Genomic DNA, 24213 nt, shown 5'->3' on the forward strand with positions numbered 1-24213 from the left:
GTCTGCCACAGCGTTGATTCCAAGCCGCTGTTCTTCTAATCTGATACTGGGAGCTAAAGAAGGACAATTGCCAGTGCTCCTTAAAGCTCCTATTTTGGATAAAGTCTTGAGACTTTGCCTATCTTCTCTATACATTTATAAAAGACCTGTATTTTCCTTGAAAACCTTGACTCCTCTCCATGTGTCTTGTGCAACTCTGTGACCCAACTTTAGATGCAACTTTATGTATATTGTGAAGAGGGGGGCTGAACACCCCTAGAAGACATCCTCCGAAGCCCCCTCTTAAATGCTGATTCAATAGGAATAAATACAGTTTACCTCCTCTTTGCTCCATTACTTGCTGGGCTGCTGCTTAAAAGCCTGTACAGCACCTGTCCTTTTTGCTCTTTGCTTTGTCTCTCTCTCTCCTCCTCCAGACATCCTCTGCTCCTGTTGGGGGTCCCGCTCCTGATGCACACCCCTATGATGAGGAATATGTTTAATATGTTTGTGCATTCTTTTAATTGAGAGACAGAACTGTCACCTCTGTCTTCACATGGAGTTCATTTTACTTTTGAAAGAGACATGTGTTCATTTGAAGTGTTTGAATAAAGTTACTGTCTCTGCAATCTCCTGTGTTTCTGTGCAAATCTGTGACCTAAGTGTGACAATATATATACTGTGTATATATATATGTACAGGTGCCGGTCATAAAATTAGAATATCATGACAAAGTTGATTTATTTCAGTAATTCTATTCAAAAAGTGAAACTTGTATATTAGATTCATTCATTACACACAGACTGATGTATTTCAAATGTTTATTTCTTTTAATTTTGATGATTATAAGTGACAACTAATGAAAGTCCCAAATTCAGTATCTCGGAAAATTAGAATATTGTGAAAAGGTTTAATATTGATGACACCTGGTGCCACACTCTAATCAGCTAATTAACTCAAAACTCCTGCAAAAGCCTTTAAATGGTCTCTCAGTCTAGTTCTGTAGGCTACACAATCACGAGGAAGACTGCTGACTTGACAGTTGTCCAAAAGACGACCATTGACACCTTGCACAAGGAGGGCAAGACACAAAAAGTCATTGCTAAAGAGGCTGGCTGTTCACAGAGCTCTGTTTCCAAGCACATTAATAGAGAGGCGAAGGGAAGGACAAGATGTGGTAGAAAAAAAGTGTACAAGCAATAGGGATAACCGCACCCTGGAGAGGATTGTGAAACAAAACCCATTCAAAACTGTGGGGGAGATTCACAAAGAGTGGACTGCAGCTGGAGTCAGTGCTTCAAGAACCACCACGCACAGACGTATGCAAGACATGGGTTTCAGCTGTCACATTCCTTGTGTCAAGCCACTCTTGAACAAGAGACAGAGTCAGAAGCGTCTCGACTGGACTGCTGCTGAGTGGTCCAAAGTTATGCTCTCTGAAAGTAGATTTTGTATTTACTTTAGAAATCAATGTCCCAGAGTCTGGAGGAAGAGAGGAGAGGCACAGAATCCACGTTGCTTGAGGTCCAGTGTAAAGTTTCCACAGTCAGTGATGGTTTGGGTTTCCATGTCATCTGCTGGTGTTGGTCCATTGTGTTTTCTGAGGTCCAAGGTCAACACAGCCGTCTACCAGGAAGTTTTAGAGCACTTCATGCTTCCTGCTGCTGACGAACTTTATGGAGATGCAGATTTCATTTTCCAACAGGACCTGACACCTGCACAAAGTGCCAAAACTACCAGTACCTGGTTTAAGGACCATGGTATCCCTGTTCTTGATTGGCCAGCAAACTCGCCTGACCTTAACCCCATAGAAAATCTATGGGGTATTGTGAAGAGGAAGATGCAATACACCAGACCCAACAATTCAGAAGAGCTGAAGGCCACTATCAGAGCAACATGAGCTCTCATAACACCTGAGCAGTGCCACAGACTGATCGACTCCATGCCACGCCGCATTGCTGCAGTAATCCAGGCCAGTAAAGGAGCCCCAACTAAATATTGAGTACTGTACATGCTCATACTTTTCATGTTCATACCTTTCAGTTGGCCAACATTTCTAAAAATCCTTTTTTTGCATTGGTCTTAATTGATATTCTAATTTTCCGAGATACTGAATTTGGGATTTTCATTAGTTGTCAGTTATAATCATCAAAATTAAAAGAAATAAACATTTAAAATACATCAGACTGTGTGTAATGAATGGATCTAATATACAAGTTTCACTTTTTGAATGGAATTACTAAAATAAATCAACTTTGTCATGATATTCTAATTTTATGACCGGCACCTGTATATATATATATATATATATATATATATATATATAGAATGAAAATACAGAATGCAAACAAGACGTTAGATGTAACTTTTTTGAAACGTGCTTCTAATATATTTCTTCATTCAGATCCTAACACCCAACCTTTAACTTTGTCTTCTTTATTTTTTCTGTCCTTCAAAATTGTTGACAGTGTTGAAGGCGAGATTCTGAACTATTCCAGAATCAACTTTTTAGAGAATTGTTAATTTTTGTTTCAATGTAAACTGACAGGTTTTCTCACCTTTTTTTTTTGTTCATCTCAGTATCCGCACACTAGACAACTACATTCGGCTCTGTGTATGATGTCGCACTTACACTCTCGCTGAGACTGAGCAAGTCTGGAAATTGCGCAGTAGACTGTCTGCTTATTTGAGACAGCATGTTGCAGGGTTCTGGAGAGTAAAGCATTGGCATGGAATTAAATATTTTTTGTATTGCATTATTATCTTCAGTGGCCATTTCTGGCTCAAAAAACATTTGTAATACTGGAATTTACATTTGGTTAAAATGTAATTCGTTTAATATGATGTTGTATAAACGTTTGTCTAGGCTCACAGAAAGTATTCATTATTTGTTATTCTGAAAATTTCTTTACATTGCTATTCTCTATAATGGGATTTGACCTATATATCTGGTAGCATTATTCCTAATACGGCAGATTTTTACTTTTTTGTATACAAAGCATAGGGACAGTATTGTAATAGTCCAAAGATTTGTTGTCGAGATCGTGGTGTGCAAATAGCATAGTGTGAAATGACAGCATAGTGTGTCTGGATTAACACAATGTAGAAATTAGTACAGAATAAAACAAAGGACTATTATTTTACAATTAAATGTTGGTGTTTACCTTCAAATATGAATTTTTTCATATATATTTGAATTATATTCAAATATTGACATTCAATCAGACAGCTCTAAAGTGCATTGTACATCTTAAGAATAGTAACCTCTCTTGACCAGTACTGAACACTGTGGACCATATAGCCAAACCACCTATTATTTTGTATTTGTGTTTGCATATACAGTGATGCAAGAAACACTTACTGTAATAGCCATATCTGTCTGTCAGTTTCTGTTGACATATCTCAAACACATCATACTGTACATATTTGTACATCACCCATTGAAAAGCATTGTCTAATCTGTAAAGTTGTCTGTCATAAAACAGAGAAACATTCTGTGCTACTTTAACTACAAAGGGCAGCAGTTACACGAACTTGTATGTTTTCTTCTTTTTCAACTCCAATAGCTGCTAAACAGATCCCCAATATGAGTTAATGAAATACCAGCAGTGTTATACTTGGAGTTTCCTCCAATACAAAATAGAATGTGAGGCAAATTTACAGGCTCATCTCAATGGGTTTAATTCCAGCTCTGGCTTGTCTCAGACTTTGCATGTCCAAAAATGAGGAGCTAGAAAAGCAACCATAAATCTATAACAAAAGAACCACAAAAGAGGGGTAAACTGTAAACCTTAGCTTATAAAAATAACATTTATTAACAAAAGGTCTCAAAAATACAAAGGCTCAAAAGAGCAAAGGAGTTGGCTAAAAAACAGTCCTAAAACAAACAAGTCCATATCGCAGTTTAGAAATCAGAATCCTAAAGCAGATCAAAATAAACAAAACCCAGAAAATCTGACCATAAATTTGTAATGCGCTCCAATAGACTTAACAATTACAATGATTCCCAACTGAACTGCATGTCTCCACAGCTTTATAAGGCTGAGGGCTCCCTCTAAACAAAGACGGACAGGTGTCTCCACCTCTTGGGTGGTTCCACTCACACAGAAGATGGAACATCCATTTAAAGAGACAGTATACAAATACATAATCACATATGAAACAACTGAAAAAATAACATAAAGACCTGAAAAATAACAAAACTCAAAATAAACAAAAGAAATAAAACATAAAACACACATGACTTCATCTCAGTACATGACAAGCGTGCGTAGGTGGTAACTTGCTGTCACTAACTGCTTGTGCAGGTGGGCAGTCCTCCCTTGGCAAGTGCAGCTCTCCATCATCTTTATGAAGTCTTTCCAGTTGCTTGAGTGAAAATGGAAGAAAACCAGTGCTTTAAGTCAAACTTCCTAACTGTAAAAGTTTAAAACATAAGCAAGGAAAACAAAACATTATCTAGATATGAATAAAGTACCGAGTGGCGTGTAAGCAGTCATGTACACAGTAAATAAGCATTTACTCATTAGTCACCTCACACTAAATCAACCTCACAGCTGCATTATCTGCATATTACAATGATTCAATATTTCACTGACACTATAATTTACAATTAGAGTGCCACATTCACCTTGTATCCATATATATCACTGTAGTAAAGTTTGTCTTTCATTTCTGTTATTCCAAATTCATATAAATTTACCACAGCCGGGCATCCTATGCAAAGACTAAATTAACCACCAATGTATTGTTTTATTTATTTAGGTTGTGTTAATTGACAATAGCAAAGGCTGTTTTCTGCCTTTTGGCCAATCCCGGTAAGTTACCCTCTTGCCTCTGCAACCCTGAAATGGACTGAGAAGGTTCTAGAATCTAACAGACTGAGCTCAGTCCATTCGAGGCTGCAGTCCTTGCACAGGCCTCAAACGCACCTGAAGGTTATGCCCATGTGCATATTTCTAACTTGTTTTTAATTGCCATAAGCATACTCCAATGTTTCAAAATGCAAAATCAACTATTGACTGTTTTGTTTATAGTTTTCATGGGCAGCACTTTGTTGCATGCATTCCGTTTTAATATTTGTGAAAAGACAAGTCAAAATTTGTGACATCTAATTTGATACATTTGAAGACGTTTACTGTAAATCATTGGCTCCTATGTCATACTAACACTGTCATAATTACACACGAAAGTGGAATTCACCTTGATTGTTACAGAAAAAGATTGTGACTATTAAAGAAAGTAATTTTATGGAAATTTTTATTAACTGTGATTTGCAGAAGGTATAACTTACATAACTCATTGTATATATGGTAAACTGTGCACTTTTTTAGTCAGAACAATGCAAGAACTTTTCTTGTTGAAGTGTACAGTGATATAGGAATGTTAATTCTACTCTTGCTACTCATTTTTATTCATTCTTCATTTACCTTTTTAAAATTCATTAATTGAATTAGCCATTTAGTGTGTAAAGATAACCAGGAAACAGAGTCTACTTTGAATTTGTAAGATAGTAATTATATTCAAAAATGCATGGCAAATGTAATTATCTAAGCATGAGACAGATAGTTCTAGAAAAGAAAAATTATCCAAAAGAACAGCATAAGAGTAAGACAATAATGAAACATTTCAGAAAAACATTCCTGCAGTCACAATGTTTGTAGTAACAAGTCAGTATGAAAATCATTTATCTCTCTTCAAATGGAAACCCACCCTTATTCCCCCCTTTAACTTTAATAACACAGTCATCACATATGAAGTCTGAAGATGGCAGTCTAATGAATTTACAGTATATGCTCTCAGTGTTCATGGTGTACCTCATGCCCTGTATAAAATAATTGTTAAAGTTTAATATTTATGCAGTGTTTGCACAGGAAACGTGGCACCAGTTTTCTTTGAATATTATTTTAAATACCATTCTTTTGCTTTTTTACTCTTGCACACATTTTTATTATTGTGTTTTTTCATTCTTCTCTCAAATCCATATATGCCCTCTTTTTAGAAGTTGTTATTTAATTTGTTATAAACTGTAAAGGTAACATTTAACTTTTGAAACATTTTGCCAATCCCTTGAAATGTTAAGTGCTTCTGAGATTAAGGTTGGAATTTTATTAGTTTTATGAAAAGCACGTTATACACTGTGGAATTGGACCCGGACACAGAGACAGACAACGGTTTTACACCCAACACACTCCTATTTATTGTACAATATTTACAGTAAAGTCCAGTTCAAGCAGTGCACAACCCAGTGCCTCCAGCACCGATCCCCCAAAGTCCAGGCCTCACAGTCTCCAGTGTCTTCCTTCTGGCCGCCTCCACTCCTCCCTCTCTCTGAGCTCCGTCCTCTTCCACCCAACTCTTGCTCCCGAATGAAGGGAGGCGGCCCCTTATATAGCAGCCCGGATAGGCTCCAGCTGCTTCCCGGCAGTCCCCCGCGGACACACCCCTGTGTGGCGGAAGTGCCGGCTGCACACCCAGAAGCTCTCCGGGTGTCCCCAGTCTTCTTCCCCCCAGCACTTCCTGGTGTGGCGGAAGTGCTGAGGTCCAGGGTTCTTCAGGCACCGGGGTGCCCCCTGGCAGTGGCCACGGGCCCCTACAGGGTTGGGCATCCAAGCCCTCTACCCGTGGCCCCCAACACAACCAGGGCGGTCACCCCCTCATGGTCTGGAGGAGGCGCAAGCCCTCCTCCGGTCCTCTTGGGTGTCCCAGCTGGGCACCACCCCCAGCCGCCCGCCACAACACAAACACTAATGGAATAATATGTTGAGATTCTTTTCATAAAAATGTAATATTATAAAATGTTTTCCACTTAGCAATGCGATATCTAAATTATTGCAGGTACAAATGAGTGCTTGTGCAGTTTTTACTGTTTCATGTCTGTACTAGATTATTTCATATGCATGTGAGACTGGAGTCAACTAATGTTTTCTGGTTCTATTACTATTTGATTTCAAAAAGCCTAACCATTTTTATTTTATTCATAACATGACGGTATGTTCATATAGTACCTAAAATACACCACTGTTATAAAGTTGTGCAGCAGATGCATATTAAGTCAGTTTTATAGATGTATCAGAACTTTTAACACAATGGTATGTTTTAGAAAGTGCCGTGGTTTACTCCTAGTTGCAGTATTGGTGATTTAGTTGTTAAAGCAGCGAAGAAAAGAGTACACCTGGTAAGTGCCCGGAGTTTGCCTTTATGTTTATCACTATCCTTCCTTAAACTGCAACTATTGTATACAAAACTGATCATTTTGAAATATCTAGAATCCCATTTTCTCTTAAAACAAGTGTATACTTTACTTGCTAGCCCATCTCGTTACTAACGTTTATACCGGCAAAATCAAGTGTTTTGATACAGATAAGATTTTTTAAACAAAAGCAAAATTATATGAAGAATACACTCTATTAACCCTTTTATGTAGCTTAATAAATTTAACAGCCATCTGTGCTTTTTTATGAGTTCTCACTAGCAGTACCTGTTTGAATCAAAGGAATTCCAGTCGTCTTTTTGTCAACTTTTGAAATGTCTTTCACGTACTAAACTATGTGTGGCTCTTTAATATAATGCTGCATGTATCTTCTATAAAACCTGGGCATGTCCCAGAAGATCCGGCGATTGCTCTCAACATACAGTATTCTCACTTGAGAGAGTATCCTATTTTCTTTTTTATTTTAACCTTCTTTGTTGATTTTATTTTCAGTTTATCCAGTTATCAGGGCACAATTCCTTTATATGCACAAAAAAAGCTTTCTAAAGAATGCTGAACTCAAGTTAGATCCAAACCAATGGTTACACGGTCCTTACTCCTCTGCTGACCCTGACTCTAACATGAAAAGGGAGCTTCCTTCCTTTGTCAGAACTTCCATTTGGAAGTCTGGAGTTCTTTTGAGAAGCTGGAAGATGCTACTGGCATCCTGGCCAGCGTAGAGCTCCATCTAAAACGGATCGACTTCTTGCCTACACCTTGAACGTGCTGGCCAAATAATAGTAATAGTTGTACAAATTCAAAGTAGAAGTAATTTTTCAAGAAGTATTTCTATCATTAATTTGCATTGCATTTAGATTAGTTTAGATTACTTTAATTATATTATATAAAAAATAATCAAATAACATTCTTCCCAAACACACATTAGAACTTCTGGCTTGGATACTGAAGAGCTGCTGCTGTCAATAACAGGCTTGAAGGTGACAGTAAGAGGAAGGCCTAAGAGAAGGTTCATGGATGAGGTGAGAGAGGACATGGAGGTAATGGGCGTAACAGAGCAAGATGCAGAGGACAGGAAAATATGGAATAAGGTGATCTGCTGTAACAGTAGCAGCCGAAAGAAGAAGAAGAATGTGGCAGTAAGAGGGTGAGACTTGTCCAGAAGTATCACACATTTACCGTTAAAGGCATCAACGCTTGAATACAGCAGGTTCAGCTTCCGTTAGATCCAAAGAGGCTTGGTTTATGACTCAAGGGTTCAGAATGACTCATCTTTGGAATGTTCACAATGACATGATTAATATCTTTTGCCAAGTTTAAAAATAGTCATTAACAAAATGATGCGACCCCCTCCTAGTCGAAAACATGGACAAATTCAGACTGCATTTCAAAGTCTGGATCACACATTTGAGCTTTGCAGTAGTTGTAATGTACTCGCTTTTTTGACATACCATATTTACATAAGTCTCCAGACCCTGTCCTGCTTTTTCCACTCAGTCCGATCATCATCCGATGCAACCCATCCAGCATCTAAAAGAGGAGGTTTAAGATGATTCTCCACAATACCCACAATGTCATAATTCGCCATGAGATGCGATAGTTCTTTCAACTTAAAAAGTTTCCACCTTATGTTTATCCTTGCTCCGGATCTTTGCCCTTGTAATCCTTGCCGTTGTTGCCACATGGCGTGAGATGTCTCCTTTGATGCTTGCGATTGCAGTGTTACCAGCTGAGTACAGGAACTTTTAATATATAATTGTATAACATATAATTTTTACATCTCTCAGAGTCTCTTACTGTCACAGATGTTGTGGGTGTAAGGCACTCTTCAGATCCTCGGTGCTCATGCTGTGTTGTCTCTCAAGTTCGCAGCTTGTCCATAGGCAGTTGGGGTAATCCTGAGCTCAGATCTGTGATGACAACATCAAATCCTCAAATTTTTAAAAGAAGCATTGATGCTAAAATATGGAAAATATTTGCATATATTTTGTGTTTGCTAGGAATAATTTTATTTTTTTAAAACTCTAGTTTGGAATGCTAGGGCAACTTAACAAGTTCACCCTTCTGAGGGACTTGTATTTTATTAAAGAGTTAAATTGAAGAAGTTTTTTAAGGTTTCATATCCTATGTAGGGCGGCATGGTGGCGCAGTGGTAGCGCAGCTGCCTCGCAGTTAGGAGACCCGGGTTCGCTTCCCGGGTCCTCCCTGCGTGGAGTTTGCATGTTCTCCCCGTGTCTGTGTGGGTTTCCTCCCACAATCCAAAGACATGCAGGTTAGGTGGATTGGCGACTCTAAATTGGCCCTAGTGTGTGTTTGTGTGTGTCCTGCGGTGGGTTGGCACCCTGCCCGGGGTTGGTTCCTGCCTTGTGCCCTGTGTTGGCTGGGATTGGCTCCAGCAGACCCCCGTGACCCTGTATTCGGATTCAGCGGGTTAGAAAATGGATGGATATCCTATGTATCCTATCACATTGCAAAACAACATAGATGAAAATGACTGTTGAATTGAAATGGGCATCCTTTGAAAGATTTCATATCTGCTGCTGAATTAGTAGGTTAAAAATGGTCATATTTATGTTCATTTCTTTTGAATTGTGAATTTCTGTATTTTGTCTCTGGTGTCTTTTAATAAATAAGACCCTGCTGCACTGAAGTGTAGTTTCAGTTTTTGGAACTGAAAAGATAATCTTCCTTGGAACTTGATTTGCTTGTAGGCGTATAAAGCGAAAGCAATCTCAGCAGTTTAAATCACAGTCATGCTGTTTATCAACTTTTATGTAAGATGGATTCTTGATTTCACAAGGAAGCATTTGTGCTGTGACAGCTTAACAAAAAAACATGTAGCGGCATGTAAGTTTTTAAACTGCTGTCAATAAAAAGGAACTTTCTCAATTAAGTTACACTATACCTAACAAAATCCCCTTAGAATTGAAAAACTATAATATAGTGTACATTAGAAGGTAAAAATAAGGTAATAAATATACTTTATTGTACTGTAACCTTTCAGCAGTCATAGTTGTGTATATAGAGATTACAATGAACTAAATGTTTTAATTTCTTCCTCTTTTAGCGGACCAGACCTTTGTGTTTGAGGATACCAATGCCTTCTACCAGTTCTCCTATGATGAATGTGAGATGCAGGACTGTGAATTTAGAAATGAAAAGGAATGGCAGAATGGAGTTCGGCTTCTTATGCAGATGGTTCCTTATGTTCAGTTTCGGATAGGTGTAATCAATCAGTAAGTACTCATCATTTTTTCTTATACTCTGCTGTTTTTAATTTTATTTCTTAATTTTCATTTTTCTGCTTAAGTAACTAAGAGCAGTGAAGAAGCTGAGGAGAGTCCCTAGTGGCTCTTTCAGAATAATTAGCAGCTGACAGGTACAAAACAAAATCACACATTTTTAAGATTTTTAGTTGCCTTATGGTTCTGCTTCCAGCTTTTGTGGTTTAGGTCCTTTACTGCGTACGTGTGTATGGCTATATCTTAGGTTGATTACTAAAATACTAAATGGGTGTTCTTTTTGTTCTGTACTTTACTGTACTGTAACACTCTGTGCTGCTTCACTGTCATCTTTAATGCAATTGTAGGTCTCACCTTACTTGACAGCCTGAGAAACATCCTGCCTCACTTTCCCAAGCCATTGAATTGGTTGACCAGGTCTCTTCAAGGCCATCTAAAGTTATTGTTCACCAAACTCCTTCCACACATGTGTATTCAGCTTCTGCTTTTTGGACCAGTCTGTTCCTTTCACGCACATAACTATTAACACTGCACACAAGACCTCTTTCATTAACTTGTCTGGATTCCTTACCACTGGCATTGACCAACAGGTACAAGTGCTGAAGCCATGGTAGGCAACAGTAACTTTATGCACAAATCTCCTTGCTACTGCTTGCAATGCAGAAGTCTTAGGGTCCATTCAGACTCTCTGTCCCTGACCTATCACAAAAATAACAGAAGTTCTTCAGGAGGTAATAGCTGCACCCATCACATCATATCCATTAGATAATCACTATCTGTTTCAGGTCTGTCCAGCTAATGCTCCACCCATCATTCTAATAATTCTATTTCCAACATTAGCTCCCAGTAGGAGCAGAGAGTTAGTTGGTGGTATCTTTTTGACATTTACTCCACTGTCACTAAAAAGGCAGAGTCTGACTTTGGGCTGCTTTACTCTTCCAGCTACCAGGTGCTTACCAGTGAACAGCACCTTCCGACCTGGCCGTAGGCTTTATTGCCTGTTCTCTGCGAGGTTTAATTATATTTTTGCAGAACCATTATGAGATTCATATTTTTGGACTGTTCTTAATGTTACCTACTCCCATTAAATAAGTTTACCATGGGAATCCCTATCAGAGGTGCATATCTTCCAACAAAGTATTTGAACAAAAATTACAACATTAAAATCCTACGAGGATATCTATCAACAATGGAGTGGAGAACTTTGATTTCAAATTGGTATAAATGAAATTGGCACTTTGAGGAACATCTTAACCAGGTAGATGTAGGAGGATACAGAGCAGGAAGCATTGATTAGGGTAGTTAGGGTAGGGTTTGAACAAAAAACAGTAGTGGCAAGACAGCATGGGCAAGTGAGATCTAATATTTGGGAAATCATGTCCTTTCAGTTTGGCATCCAAGGCAGATTCAGCTGATAGTCCCAGTTGAAAGACAAGAGTGTTCCATTTACTGAGGGATCGCACTCCTCAAATACTCTGGAAAAGATTTTCATGATATGCTGGAGGAGCGATGCGGATTACACTCTGTGGAGTAGTGGACCAACTCTTTATCTTTGCACAGATATTTCAGGGGTCATGGGAGGGTGCTTATTCTCTCAACATGTGTTTTGTGGATTTTGAAAAAGCTTATAACCATGAATCCTGGGTGTCTTATGGAAGGTGGTGCAAGAGTATTTGACTGTTGTGGACTCTATTCCATCTCTAATTTTACAAAGCAAGAGTAGTGTATGTTTGTTTACTTGGTGTTACGTCATTTTAGTCCTGTCTGGTGAGAGTACTCCATCAAAGATGGTTGTAAAGCAGGACGCGAGTTCTCACAGTTAGCTGTTGATTTACCTGTTAGTCAGTGCCCCATCCTTACTTATGATCACAAGCTTTGGGTAGTGACCATGCAAATAAGACAGTGAGTAAAACCAACCAAATAAGTCACAATCAGTCACTGGAGGACCTTGGACTGGAGTTCCTGCTTCATCTGATCAGCAGGTATATAAGTGGTTGTAGAAATGGTACTTAATGGGGTATTCTAAGCATGACCCACTGGGAGAAGACTCAGAGGCAGACCCAAGCTGTACTGTAGGAATTATATGTCTCAGCTGTCTAGGAGCACTAAGAGATTGCCCAGGAGCCCCTAAAGGCTGTTGGTAAGGACATGGTAGTGTGGTCTCTCTAGCTTGGTATGTTGCTAATATGACCCACAGAAGGAAAGCAAATTGAAATTAGGAACATTCTTGATTGTATTTGTAAAATTATTTATTCGTACAGCTTGGAAGCATGTATAAAATATTTTAATTGCTTTTATCTTTGGTGATTTCATAAGTAGAGCTCAATGAAGTGATCATTTTGTGATATATTTTTCAAAATATTTAGTTATTACTATTTAATAATTTACCTAGTAAATGTACAGTCATTCTTAAAGTTAATGCATTCTTTTTTTATTTTATCTGAAGAAAATAACTTTGCATACTATTAAGTCTTAACAACAAACAATAAGAAGTTGAACTTAACAAAATAGAATTCTTTAAGAGTAGAGAGCCAACAGCATAGGCAAAAATTTAAAAACCACAAAGAAGGGAGATTGTCCTTTTCCTCAATATAAATATTTATTCTAAAATGGTATTAATTAGATCTTACCATATTTAAAAACAAGTTTTTAACAAATCCTCTAAGGAAGGATAGTATAGCACATTTGTTACCCACTGACTTATAACAGGTGGACTGGGATGATTCCAGCTGAAAATGATTGCATTTTTATATCAAAAAGCAAATACATTGGATTAGTATCACATTACAATTAATTAGTACAAATAAAATTAAAGAAACTGTTAAACTTTGTGAGATAAAGTCTCATTTTTTTATTATAGAAAGGTTATGTTCAGAATGTGTGTTAGTAAAAATCAACTAGAAGAAAAGGCTCTAAATAAAAACAAGAAATTAAACAGGGGTCATGGTATAAATCCACTCCATCTTACCTGAACCCAACTTGATAATGTACTGTTTAATTTAAATCTACTTTTTAAAAATCTGTATTTTTGTTTAAAATACATTTTATTGGATGGTCTGAATGTCTCCATTCATTTTCACAATAAAAAGAGCTTTGCTATTTAACATTGCAGGGTTTTTCATATTACCTTCTCATATCGGCACATTTCTTCCAGGACCAGCCTTCCTGTGTTCTTTATTTTGTTTTTGCCTTCCATTGTCATTAATAAAACTGACAGCCATCTGGCAAGTAAAAAGAATATTCTTCTTAAAGATCTAATATCTGAATTTTATAGTACAATAACACTTGCTGGCTAATTTCTGCTTTATGGTGAGGTATATTTCAAATACTGTATAATTTGTAGGAGCCTTTGTTTTGTAAAAAAAAACATTGTTTTGTCTTGGTAGAGTAATATTTTACTCTACTTTCCCCTTTTGTATCTATACTAATAAAAGGCAAAGCCCTCACTCACTCACTCACTCACTCACTGACTCATAACTAATTCTCCAACTTCCCGTGTAGGTAGAAGGCTGAAATTTGGCAGGCTCATTCCTTACAGCTTACTTACAAAAGTTGGTCAGATTTCATTTCGAAATTCTACGCGTAATGGTCATAACTGGAACCTATTTTTTCGTCCATATACTATAATAGACGTCTGCTCGATGGCCGTGGGAGGCGTAACAAAAGGTGTCGGCAGCCCAAACCTCATGAAATGACTGGCTTCAGGACCAAAATTAGTAAGTCAACATAGGTCAAACTTACAAATTCTTTCGCAAAATACATTGCTTTGGACTGTAGACCACTAACAGTGGTGGAGGATAGGGGGTTAGAAAATGTGCTACAGTTAGCGTATTTCAAGTAAAATTCAACAGCTTTATGACATTGAAAAGCAAGCAAAATTAGATGCATTACAGAAAGCGGACTTTGTGGCTCTTACTGGGGATCATTGGACTTCCGTGACCGTTAGTAATTCTGATTACATCTAATTACAAAATGTTCAATGATCACACTGTTTTAGTCTAATGTACAAAATAATTTTGGCTAAGGTTACTCACAGTTTAAAGGTGAGGCTGGTCAAATTACCTTTTATGTTTCTGCCTTATTTTTTAAGAAGAAAAACTGCACTTTAATGTTGAAATTTTTGTTATTATTATTTAAAGACAATACCATTCTGAAAATGTACTTAAAGTACTTAAAATACCACTTTTTTTTTAAGTCTGCCCAATTTTAGCCAGAGATCAAATTTTTGTTTCTGTTTTGAAATGAAATGCAGTTTAAATGCATTTTTTTTCAGAAATTAAAACAGCTTGAGTTTACAATATTCCTGTCCATGTCCATTATTTGATTCTGTCGCCCACTAAAACCCTTTTAAATTAAAAAACATTTGCAATTTGGGGCAAATTTTCATGTGTGCTTACATTCAATTAATGAAGATTAATTAATTACACAGCCTCTAATTAATTAGATTAATTTTTTTAATCGAGTCCTACCCCTAATATATATATATATATATATATATATATATATATATATATATATGTACATATGTATATGCATATATATGTATATAAATGTGTGTGTGTCAATGACAACACAATTACATTGTCAATCATGTTATGTTATTATTAAAATGTTTCCTTTTCTTTTTCATTACTTCTTTAACACAATACTTCGCTGCGAAGCGCGGGTATTTTGCTAGTTATTAATATGTAGCCTTTATCAGAATGCCTCAAATCTCCCAGACTTGCCACTGTTTATAAGGTATTGTACCATATAACCTCTCCCCACCTTCCCTTCTACATCTATAACCTCAGGCAGTTAGGTGTAGTAAAAGACAACCAGGAGTTAAGTTACACTTTAAATAATGTATTATTAATAATATTCATAGAGAATAACAAAACGCAAAGTACATTTGAATATTGGCAACCATATGACCTGATAAATGTGATGTGTAGTTTCAGGTGGCACACAGACTTGTTAGTTTCTTAAAATGTCTCTAGTTAAGGCATCATTTGTGGTCAGCTTTCTTCAGAACAGGCTGCATGCTTGTCTCAATATGGCTGCTGAGCTGTGCTCTTCAATGTGTTGTCCTTTTCAGATCATGGTGTGTGAGATGATCCTTCATCATTTGGTAAGAGAGATAGGGAGGAGTAAAGCAACCAAATATATAGATTTTCTGTCCAACTCCTACAGCCAATAGGGCGTCATGGTAGTTAAAGGCTTCTGATACAAGCCAGTTCCAAACGGCCATACTTCAGACCAATGGGGCAAAGAATACCTTCACACCTACCCCCAAAACCATGTGTTAAGGTGAAGCTTGCCAACTAGACAGTCTGGCTTTTCTGTGGAGATTGACTGAGAGAATCCTGCAGAGAAACATTTACCAAAGTTGTTTGAGACACTTCCCCCAACCCTGTCGTAGAATTCACTATCCTAAATTAGTCCTAGTCCTAGTGAATGCTTCTCACTAATGTAACACTAATTTTACATTTGCTTTGCCTAAGTTACAAATAAAGACATACAAAATATTTATCGACTTGTGTGCAAAGAAAGAGTCATATCAGCCATATCATACAGTAAGTCTTTAGAGTCCTGGTGCTTCCTGTCTTGCTATATGGTTGCGAGACATGGATGCTATCCAGTGACCTGAGATGAAACCTGGACTCCTTTGGTACTGTGTTTCTCCAGAAAATCCTTGGGTACCGTTGGTTTGACTTTGTGTCGAATGAGCGGTTGCTCATGGAGTCCCGAATGAGGCACATTACCTGCAATGTGAGGGAGTGTCAGTTACGGCACTACAGCCATGTGGCACGTTTCCCCAAGGGTGATCTGGCTCATAAGATCTTCATTGTTGGGGACCCGAGTGGCTGGACCAGGCCAAGGGGTCACCCACGTAACTCCTGGCTGTGACAGATAGAGGGTCATTTCCGGGGGGTCGGATTGGACCGTGTGTCTGCTTGAGGGGTTGCCAACCGGGATCCCGAGTAGTTTCGTCGTGTAGTGGGTGCAGCAACGCACTGTACCAGTGCATGCTCCCCAACTTGACTTGTGTGCAAAATTTCACACCACAACAGACTGTTAGTGGCAAGTGATTTTTAACAGTCTTACTGGAGACTTTGTTGTTAGGTAAAGCTAAGGGCTACTAAAATAGTGAGAGATAACTTGAATTATTGGCTGTGTCTCAAAATATTGTACAACGTGTAGCACAATATTTATATAAAAAAAAAAGTGAAATGGTGTTCTTCTGTCTCAGAAAATATGCAGAATCCTAGTCCAGCAATTCATCCATTTTGTTTAAGGTTGCAAACGGTGGAGCATTGAAAGCAGTAGAGATTCAAATATCATTCTAGTTTTTTCTCACTGGGAACATGCTCACACACATTGGGCCGATTCATATTCACTAACATTGCATTTAATTATCCTAATATGCATGTCCTTTGAATATCTGGGGTTACTCCCTGTTGATAATCTAATGGAGGCAGCATTAATCAGTGCAAACAATCCTAATTTTAAAAGACGAAAATGAAAATCAAAACAACCATTGTATGCTTAAGAGTGCTTTGTGATATCACACCTGCTGAATTATCAGTTTATTTCAATGGATGAAATTAATCACAATCTTCAAAAGGTCATGTTAACATTACCAGCAGTCCTAAGGAAAAAAAGAAAAGTGAATTACAACAACAAAAATACATTTGAACATCCTTCTGCAGCTGTTGATTAGTTATTTATAAATTCCTTTGCCAAGCTTTTAACTCACCAAAAGAAGCTGCAGTATCCACGACTGGAAATCCAATGAGAGCATGGATGTCTACTGGGATTTGATGAGAAATCTCCTTTTTGAACATTATACCACTCGGAATACTATAGTGCTGACCGGCTTTACTCATATACAGTAGATGCCAAGCTGAAGGCTGAGCTCTATAGTCCACTACATCCTGTCACGACTATGCAATGGACATGCTCCATAATTGCTAATTTGAAAACTAAACTTGTTGATCAAAATAATAGGGCTTAAAAAAACAATGTAGAATTTGTGGGGCTTAAAGATGGTGCTGAGATGAACAGTCCAATATCTTTTCACTCCCAAGTGTGGCCCAAGAAGTTCCCGAATCTCTGAAACTTTTCCCCCAAGATCGTGGAGGCTCACTGTGTATATATTGACTCTGCTGATAATACTTATCCAAGGCTGGATCCTTATTCAACTTGCCTTTGGATGAACATTCTGCAAAGGACGGTTTTACTTACAACCAGCACCTTCTTTGCTCTGATGATCTCTTTGTTCATCTTGAGTTGCCCGATGTACTGATTTTTTCAGCACATTGTTATTTACAGTCAAGTTCAAGTTACAGCCTAAACTTGGCCTTCTTCAGGTCACTGACTTGCTAAAGTACTTTATCTGTCTGTTGATGTTATGCATTATTTACATATGCCGTGGTTTAACTGGGGAACTTTGAAATTGTAAATCTGCTTGGTGGGTTTATGAGGGGGTGCGGCATACTTAGGGTTTTTACATCCTCACAATGGGTTGCCAGGTGCCCATTTACATCTCTTCCTCTAGTTTTCCCCTTTTTTTTCTTGAATATTGTCTGTCTTGCATACTATAAGACTTTATTTATGTTTTGTTATTGACTGTGGAGGTGAGGATTGTGGAGTGGGGGTAGTTTTGAGCCCTTTCTTCCTGCTTTCGTGTTGTGGTAGTTGCACATTGTGAGGGATCATCTGCTGGGGTGATTTCTGGCCTACATGTCTGGCTTGTGAGTGGTTTAGGGAAGTGCCTGAGCTAAGGTTTGTGTTTCTAAGTACAACTGTGCTCCACATGACATCTGTTCTTGCAACGTCTGACTGCATATACATCTGTGGTCCCAAATGGTTATAATAAAGTTTAGAAATCCTGATTGGAGAACAGGAAGTTGCGGACATAACCGGACATAGTGACATAACAGTGTCTCGCAAGCAACATGTGTATCTCATGTCTGTTGTATACAAAAAGATTATGTTGCCAATACTGTACTGTACTTTCTATTTTTTTATGTATATTTTCACTACTTTCAATTAAAACATTTATCATATAACAGCAATTGTTTCATTTTGTCTTCTCTCGATCTGTTTTCTTGCATTAATTATGGCAAAGTTTAATATCATTTCGTGGAATGTCAGGGTCTTGAATTCAGGTTAGTGGCACTCTTAACTTCTTCAACATTACCGTGCAGACATTTAACTTAATTCAGGATTTGCATCTGCTGTCTGCTGACCACATATTACATCACATTCTCTTCAAATCACTCTAAAAGGTGTGACATTGTTTTACTCCTGCAATGTAGCTTGCAAATTAAGAATCTGCAATCAAGATGTGATGAATTAGGTGAGTTTTGTTACAGTAAATTATTATTTGTCTCTGCTTGCGACTATCCATGTACCTCCTCCTCATGGGCATTCTGCTTAAAGCCTCAGAGCTCCTTGTTGGCACTGATATGAACAGCACTCTAAATGTGTTGTTAGACAGAACCCTGTCGTTTGTTGGCAGGCGCACTCCTCATTCTACTCTTTTTTCATGCTATTTTACTGAAGATCTTAATTGAATTAATTTGTTTACTTCATCCTCCTGCCACAATTTGCACTCCCAATTATATTTGTATTTCCCATACTCTTGCTTTGTTAGTTTTAGACTCCTCTTTTGTGTAATCTGTCTTATCTGACCACAGCGTTAACCTTTTGAAGTTGCACTTTCCATTTCTTGTGTTCTGTGCTCTGGGGTGAACATTCAATACTTTTCTTCTCGAAAACATTTTTTTTGTGAATAATATGAGTTTCTGATAATCAATATTGACCCTGTGGATAATGCTGGTGCTGTCTGGAAGACAATTGAAGGTTTAATTTGAGGCTTTACTACCTTTTCTTCCTCACATATTGCACACACTAAAATTGAACTCTTGAGAGATTTTGAAAATAAGATCTAATCCTTGGAAAGAGCACACCCTCTTGTGGTCAACAAAGATGATGAACTTTTAATTTCTAACACTATAACTGAGCTCAACAGCCTTGTAGTTCAAAGAGTTGAATTCATAAAGGAGCACTCCGCCAATTCAGTTTATCATTCATGTTTGAATTTGTTCAGTTTTCATTCAGATGAATGTTTTCCTGAAGAGATGTATTTAATAGTATCATTTTTGGAATACTGTGAGCACATAGGTGAATGTCTTGACGTGAACTATCACGAGCAAGGTGAGATATTTTTTTATGTGCATTTTTGATACTGTTTGCTGTTGTCTAGCATTGGTCACCATAGATCCCTGTCCTATCAGAAATTTTATCTCCATTCTGCATGAAAACATAAGATTCAAAAACATTTTTGGGGCATCACTACAGACTACATGGGGTATATAACATAAAAAAATATCATTTTTGGGTGTAGTACTAATTTATCACATTAGGACTTATTATTATATCTTGGAGGCCAAATCAAGCAGGTAGATTGCTTTCATAATCAAGAAGAAATACTCTTTTACTTCAATACCATCTATCCACACTAAATCTGGCATAATTTCAATGCTGCCCAGATAATCAATAATTCATTCTTAGATTAGTACTCCAAACTGTTTACTGACACCTTTAGTAACATACCCCCTGGTAATAAATAATTCCTCAATAACCTTTTGCTTCCCTGTCTTCGAGGAAGAGGATTCTGTTCTAGATGCTTCCATTTTGTTGCCTGAGGTTAACAATTCATCAAGTCTATGATCACTGGAAAGTACACAGGGCTGGATGGGCTTCCTCCCAAGCAAATGTCTTAATATTGAAAACAGTTATCTCTCCCCCTCTTGATATGATTATTGAATTCTAATGTTTCACATTTATTCCCCATTATTTGGGGCATTAGGCAGGACTTCCATTTGTCCCCTTAACTCTTCAATTTAGCTCTCAAACCACTTGCAGTTTCCATCCATAATTCCTAACATTTAACCCCTTTACAGTTCAAATTCTAGTTATATATTATTTTTGTGTGTTGATGATGTCCTTCTCTACTTAAATAATGACCCATCTGACAATCCCCTTTGTGCTAGAGCTGTTCAAGTCTTTTGAAACATTGTCTTGTTACAAAATCAATTAGACTAAGTCTTGTCTTCTGCTTTTTAAAAGCATCTGCCGCCCAGCCTCCCTCTGTTCTGTTATTCTATTATTGAATAGTCTTAAATTCGTAAGAGTTGATATTTCTGCCTCAGTTTCAGAAGACAAGATTTTTTCTAGCAACTGTTGTTGCATGTTTGCAGATGTGAGAGCCACCATTAACAACAGGTCTAAACTTTCCCTTGATTTTGAATATCATCCTCCCATTATTAAAATGAATATTGTACCTCAATTTAAAAATATATTTATATGATGCCCCTTCCTCCACCCACTAAATATTGGGCTGAAGTAATTTTTCTGACAAATGTCAAAAAAATGAAGCCTTAAACATTCTTTTTTGGTTAGAGACAGATTGAGTGCTGGTGCATAAAATTGTACAATTAGGACTTCACCCTCAGCACTATTTGACCGTGGCTCTGTCCTCATCTCCACCCTTCTTCATGGCTCGCTGTAGAATCTGCTCTTGCTTCTTCACTTTCACATTAGAGTATCCTGTTCACACACCTAAACTCTAAAAAGAGTTCCATGGGAAATGTCATATGCTATAAATATCTAGCACTGAATTGGAAAAACTACTGGCATCATCTGAAAGATGCCATACTCTCACTTCCATATTTCACCACCCCACATTCGCAGTAGGTAGCTAGCCCTGTGCATTTTCTTCTTGGCAGTGTATGGTGATCATTGTGCTGGGGAATTGTTTCCACTCTTTACAGGCTAATTTTAATTTCCATAGTTCAACTTTTTTTCCCTGCCTACAACTCAGATAATTACGGAGAACATGTAGAGTTTCTTTAATCTCTCATGTACTGATCCTCTCGCTACACTCTCCATCTTGTTCTTTCTTTTCTTTGGGGCAGAGTGGCGCCTCTGAGGCTAAGGATATGCGCTGGTATCCTGAAGGTTGCCGGTTCGAATCTCCTTCACTGCCAAAAGAGATCCTACTCTGCTGGGCCCTTGAGCTAGGCCCTGAACCTGGAATTGCTCTGGGGGCGCTGTACAATGGCTGACCCTGCGCTCTGACCCCAAGCGGTATGCGAAAACGAACAAATTCCTAATATGAGAAATTTTATACAGTAATCCCTCCTTGATCGTTGGGGTTGCGTTCCAGAATCCCCCGCGATAGGTGAAAATCAGTGAAGTAGAAACCATATGTTTGTATGGTAATTTTTATATATTTTAAGCCCTTAGAAACTCTCCCACACTATTAATAAATATTCTTTGCACAGTTATACAGTAAACCCTCGTTTATCGCGCATTTCCACGAAGTAGGATTCTTTATTTATAGATCTAATATTTTCACAGTTAGAACATAGAAAACCTGTTTACGACCTTCTGTATCAATTTATCGATGGACCGATCAGTCACTTCCCGGACCTCCTTACTTTTTTGTAGGGAGAACGGTGCTTCGTTCGCCTCCCCTTTCCCCTTCGGAAAAACCAAGTCCGTCTTTTCTTGGGCAAAGCCACAAACAGCTGGACACGGAACGTCACCTTCCTGGAATCCCTCGTGGTAGGTCACGTGTCCCTCGCCGGCACCCGTAATGCGGAAGTCCTTCGGGTTACTCGTTTGCCTGCACAAGAGCGCGCCATCGCCTTCGGGTTTGTCTTCTGCCTCCCGCAGAGCCTTCGGATGGACATCTGGGAGGTATGTACACGGGACAACAGGTTTTAATTTAAAAAGATTCTCCAGTACATTTCCCGCACATACCTCGTAGGAGACAATACTCAATAAACAATCACAAATAAACCAATAACAATCCTCCTAACTCCCAGACGCTTAGCCACCCTGCCTCCCAACTCAGCTCCCCGTCTGGGAGCTCCCACAGTCCTTTTATATTCCCTGACCCGGAAGTGTTCCCTATCTCCAGTCCATGTGATTCTCAATCACTTCTGGGTCAGGTAAAAGTTCTTTTCTTCAGCCCGGAAGTCCGTCGCTCTTCCTATGACGAACCTCCGGGTCACAGGGCACTGAAGAAGCCCTCGGTCCTCCCTGCAGCTCCCTCCTGTGGCCCCCATAAAACCACTTTGCCCATGATGCCCTGCTGGTCTTCTGGGGACCTCCATGCTGCAAGGAGGGCTCCACCTGGCGGCTTGGGGGTATTGGCTGGGATGAATGGACGGCCATATCTTACACTATATATATATATATATATATATATATATATATATATATATATATATATATATATATATATATATATATATATATATATATATATATATATATATATATATATATATATATCAAAATACCCGCGTTTGGCAGTGGAGAAGTAAAAAGAAAAGGAAACATTTTAATAATAATGTAACATGATTGACAATGTAATTGTTTTGTCATTGTCATGAGTGTTGCTGGCATATATATATATATATATATACACACAGACACACACACACACATATATATACATATATATACACATATACATATCTACATATATACTGTATATACACATATATATACAAATCTACATATATATATTAGGGGTGGGACTCGATTAAAAAAATTAATTCAATTAATTAGAGGCTGTGTAATAATTAATCTTGATTAATCGTATGTAATCGCACACGTAAATTTGCCCCAAATCGCAAATGTTTTTTAAATTTAAAAGGGTTTTAGTGGGCGACAGAATCAAATAATAGACATGGACATGAATATTGTAAACTCAAGCTCTTTTAATTTCTGAAAAAAATGCTTTTAAACTGCATTTGAATTCAAAACAGAAACAAAAATATCATCCCTGGTTAAAATTGGGCAGACTTAAAAATAAAGTGGTATTTTAAGTACTTTAAGTACATTTTCAGAATGGTATTGTCTTTAAATAATAATAACCAAAATTTCAACATAAAGTGCAGTTTTTCTTCTTAAAAAAATAAGTCAGAAATATAAAAGGTAATTTGACCAACTTAATCTTTAAACTCTGAGTAATCTTAGCCAAAATTATTTTGTACATTAGGCTAAAACAGTGTGATCATTGAACATTTTGTAATTAGATGTAATTAGAATTACTAACGGTCACGGAAGTCCAATGATCCCCAGTAAGAGCAACAAAGTCCGCTTTCTGTAATGCATCTAATTTTGCTTGCTTTTCAGTGTGCACAAAACCATGCTTTTATCAAGGCTTCGGTCGGGTAGTCTTTTGAAATGAAATTTTCCTCCGATCAGTCATAGGAACGCACTTTATTCCGACTCTAACATTTTTGTAGCTGTGATGTGTGCATCAGTGTAATCGATGTACCAGGAAATCATGCATTGACAAAAGTTCCCCTTTGCTTGGAATTGAAAGTGTGATTAAATGCGTTATTTTTTGTTATGGAGTACATGCATCGAAGCTTCTCAGCTGTGCTTGTGCTAAGAAAAGGAAAGATTTTAAAAATAACGTAACATGATTCTGCGTTAACCGCATATTTTTTCATACGTCCCAAACCAAGGAGATGCGAGGTTAAAATGAATCGGGAAGCGTGCGTACATACTCAGTGCATCCATTCTCAGGAATCGAACCTCGGATGTCGGCGCTAGAGGCAAAGCCTCTACAATTGCGCCACGGCGCGTGGCTTGTCTATTTGAGAGTATGTAGATCGGGGTATATATATATTCGCAGCGGAGTAGTGTGTTAAAGAAGTTATGAAAAAGAAAAGGGAACATTTTAAAAATAACGTAACATGATTGTCA

General features: G+C 37.9%; 1 protein-coding gene across 1 annotated transcript in view; it reads left to right on the plus strand.

Annotated features, from left to right (window-relative positions):
• rapgef5a (Rap guanine nucleotide exchange factor (GEF) 5a) overlaps nucleotides 1–24213 on the plus strand; it is a 258368-nt gene that overhangs the window by 86129 nt on the left and 148026 nt on the right. The window contains exon 5 of the mRNA XM_039737710.1: nucleotides 10257–10425. Within this exon, the coding sequence (XP_039593644.1) occupies nucleotides 10257–10425 (169 nt within the window). The remainder of the gene's footprint in view (nucleotides 1–10256; nucleotides 10426–24213) is intronic.

The sequence above is a fragment of the Polypterus senegalus genome, chromosome 15, assembly GCF_016835505.1.
Source record: "Polypterus senegalus isolate Bchr_013 chromosome 15, ASM1683550v1, whole genome shotgun sequence".
Classification (NCBI taxonomy): domain Eukaryota; kingdom Metazoa; phylum Chordata; class Cladistia; order Polypteriformes; family Polypteridae; genus Polypterus; species Polypterus senegalus.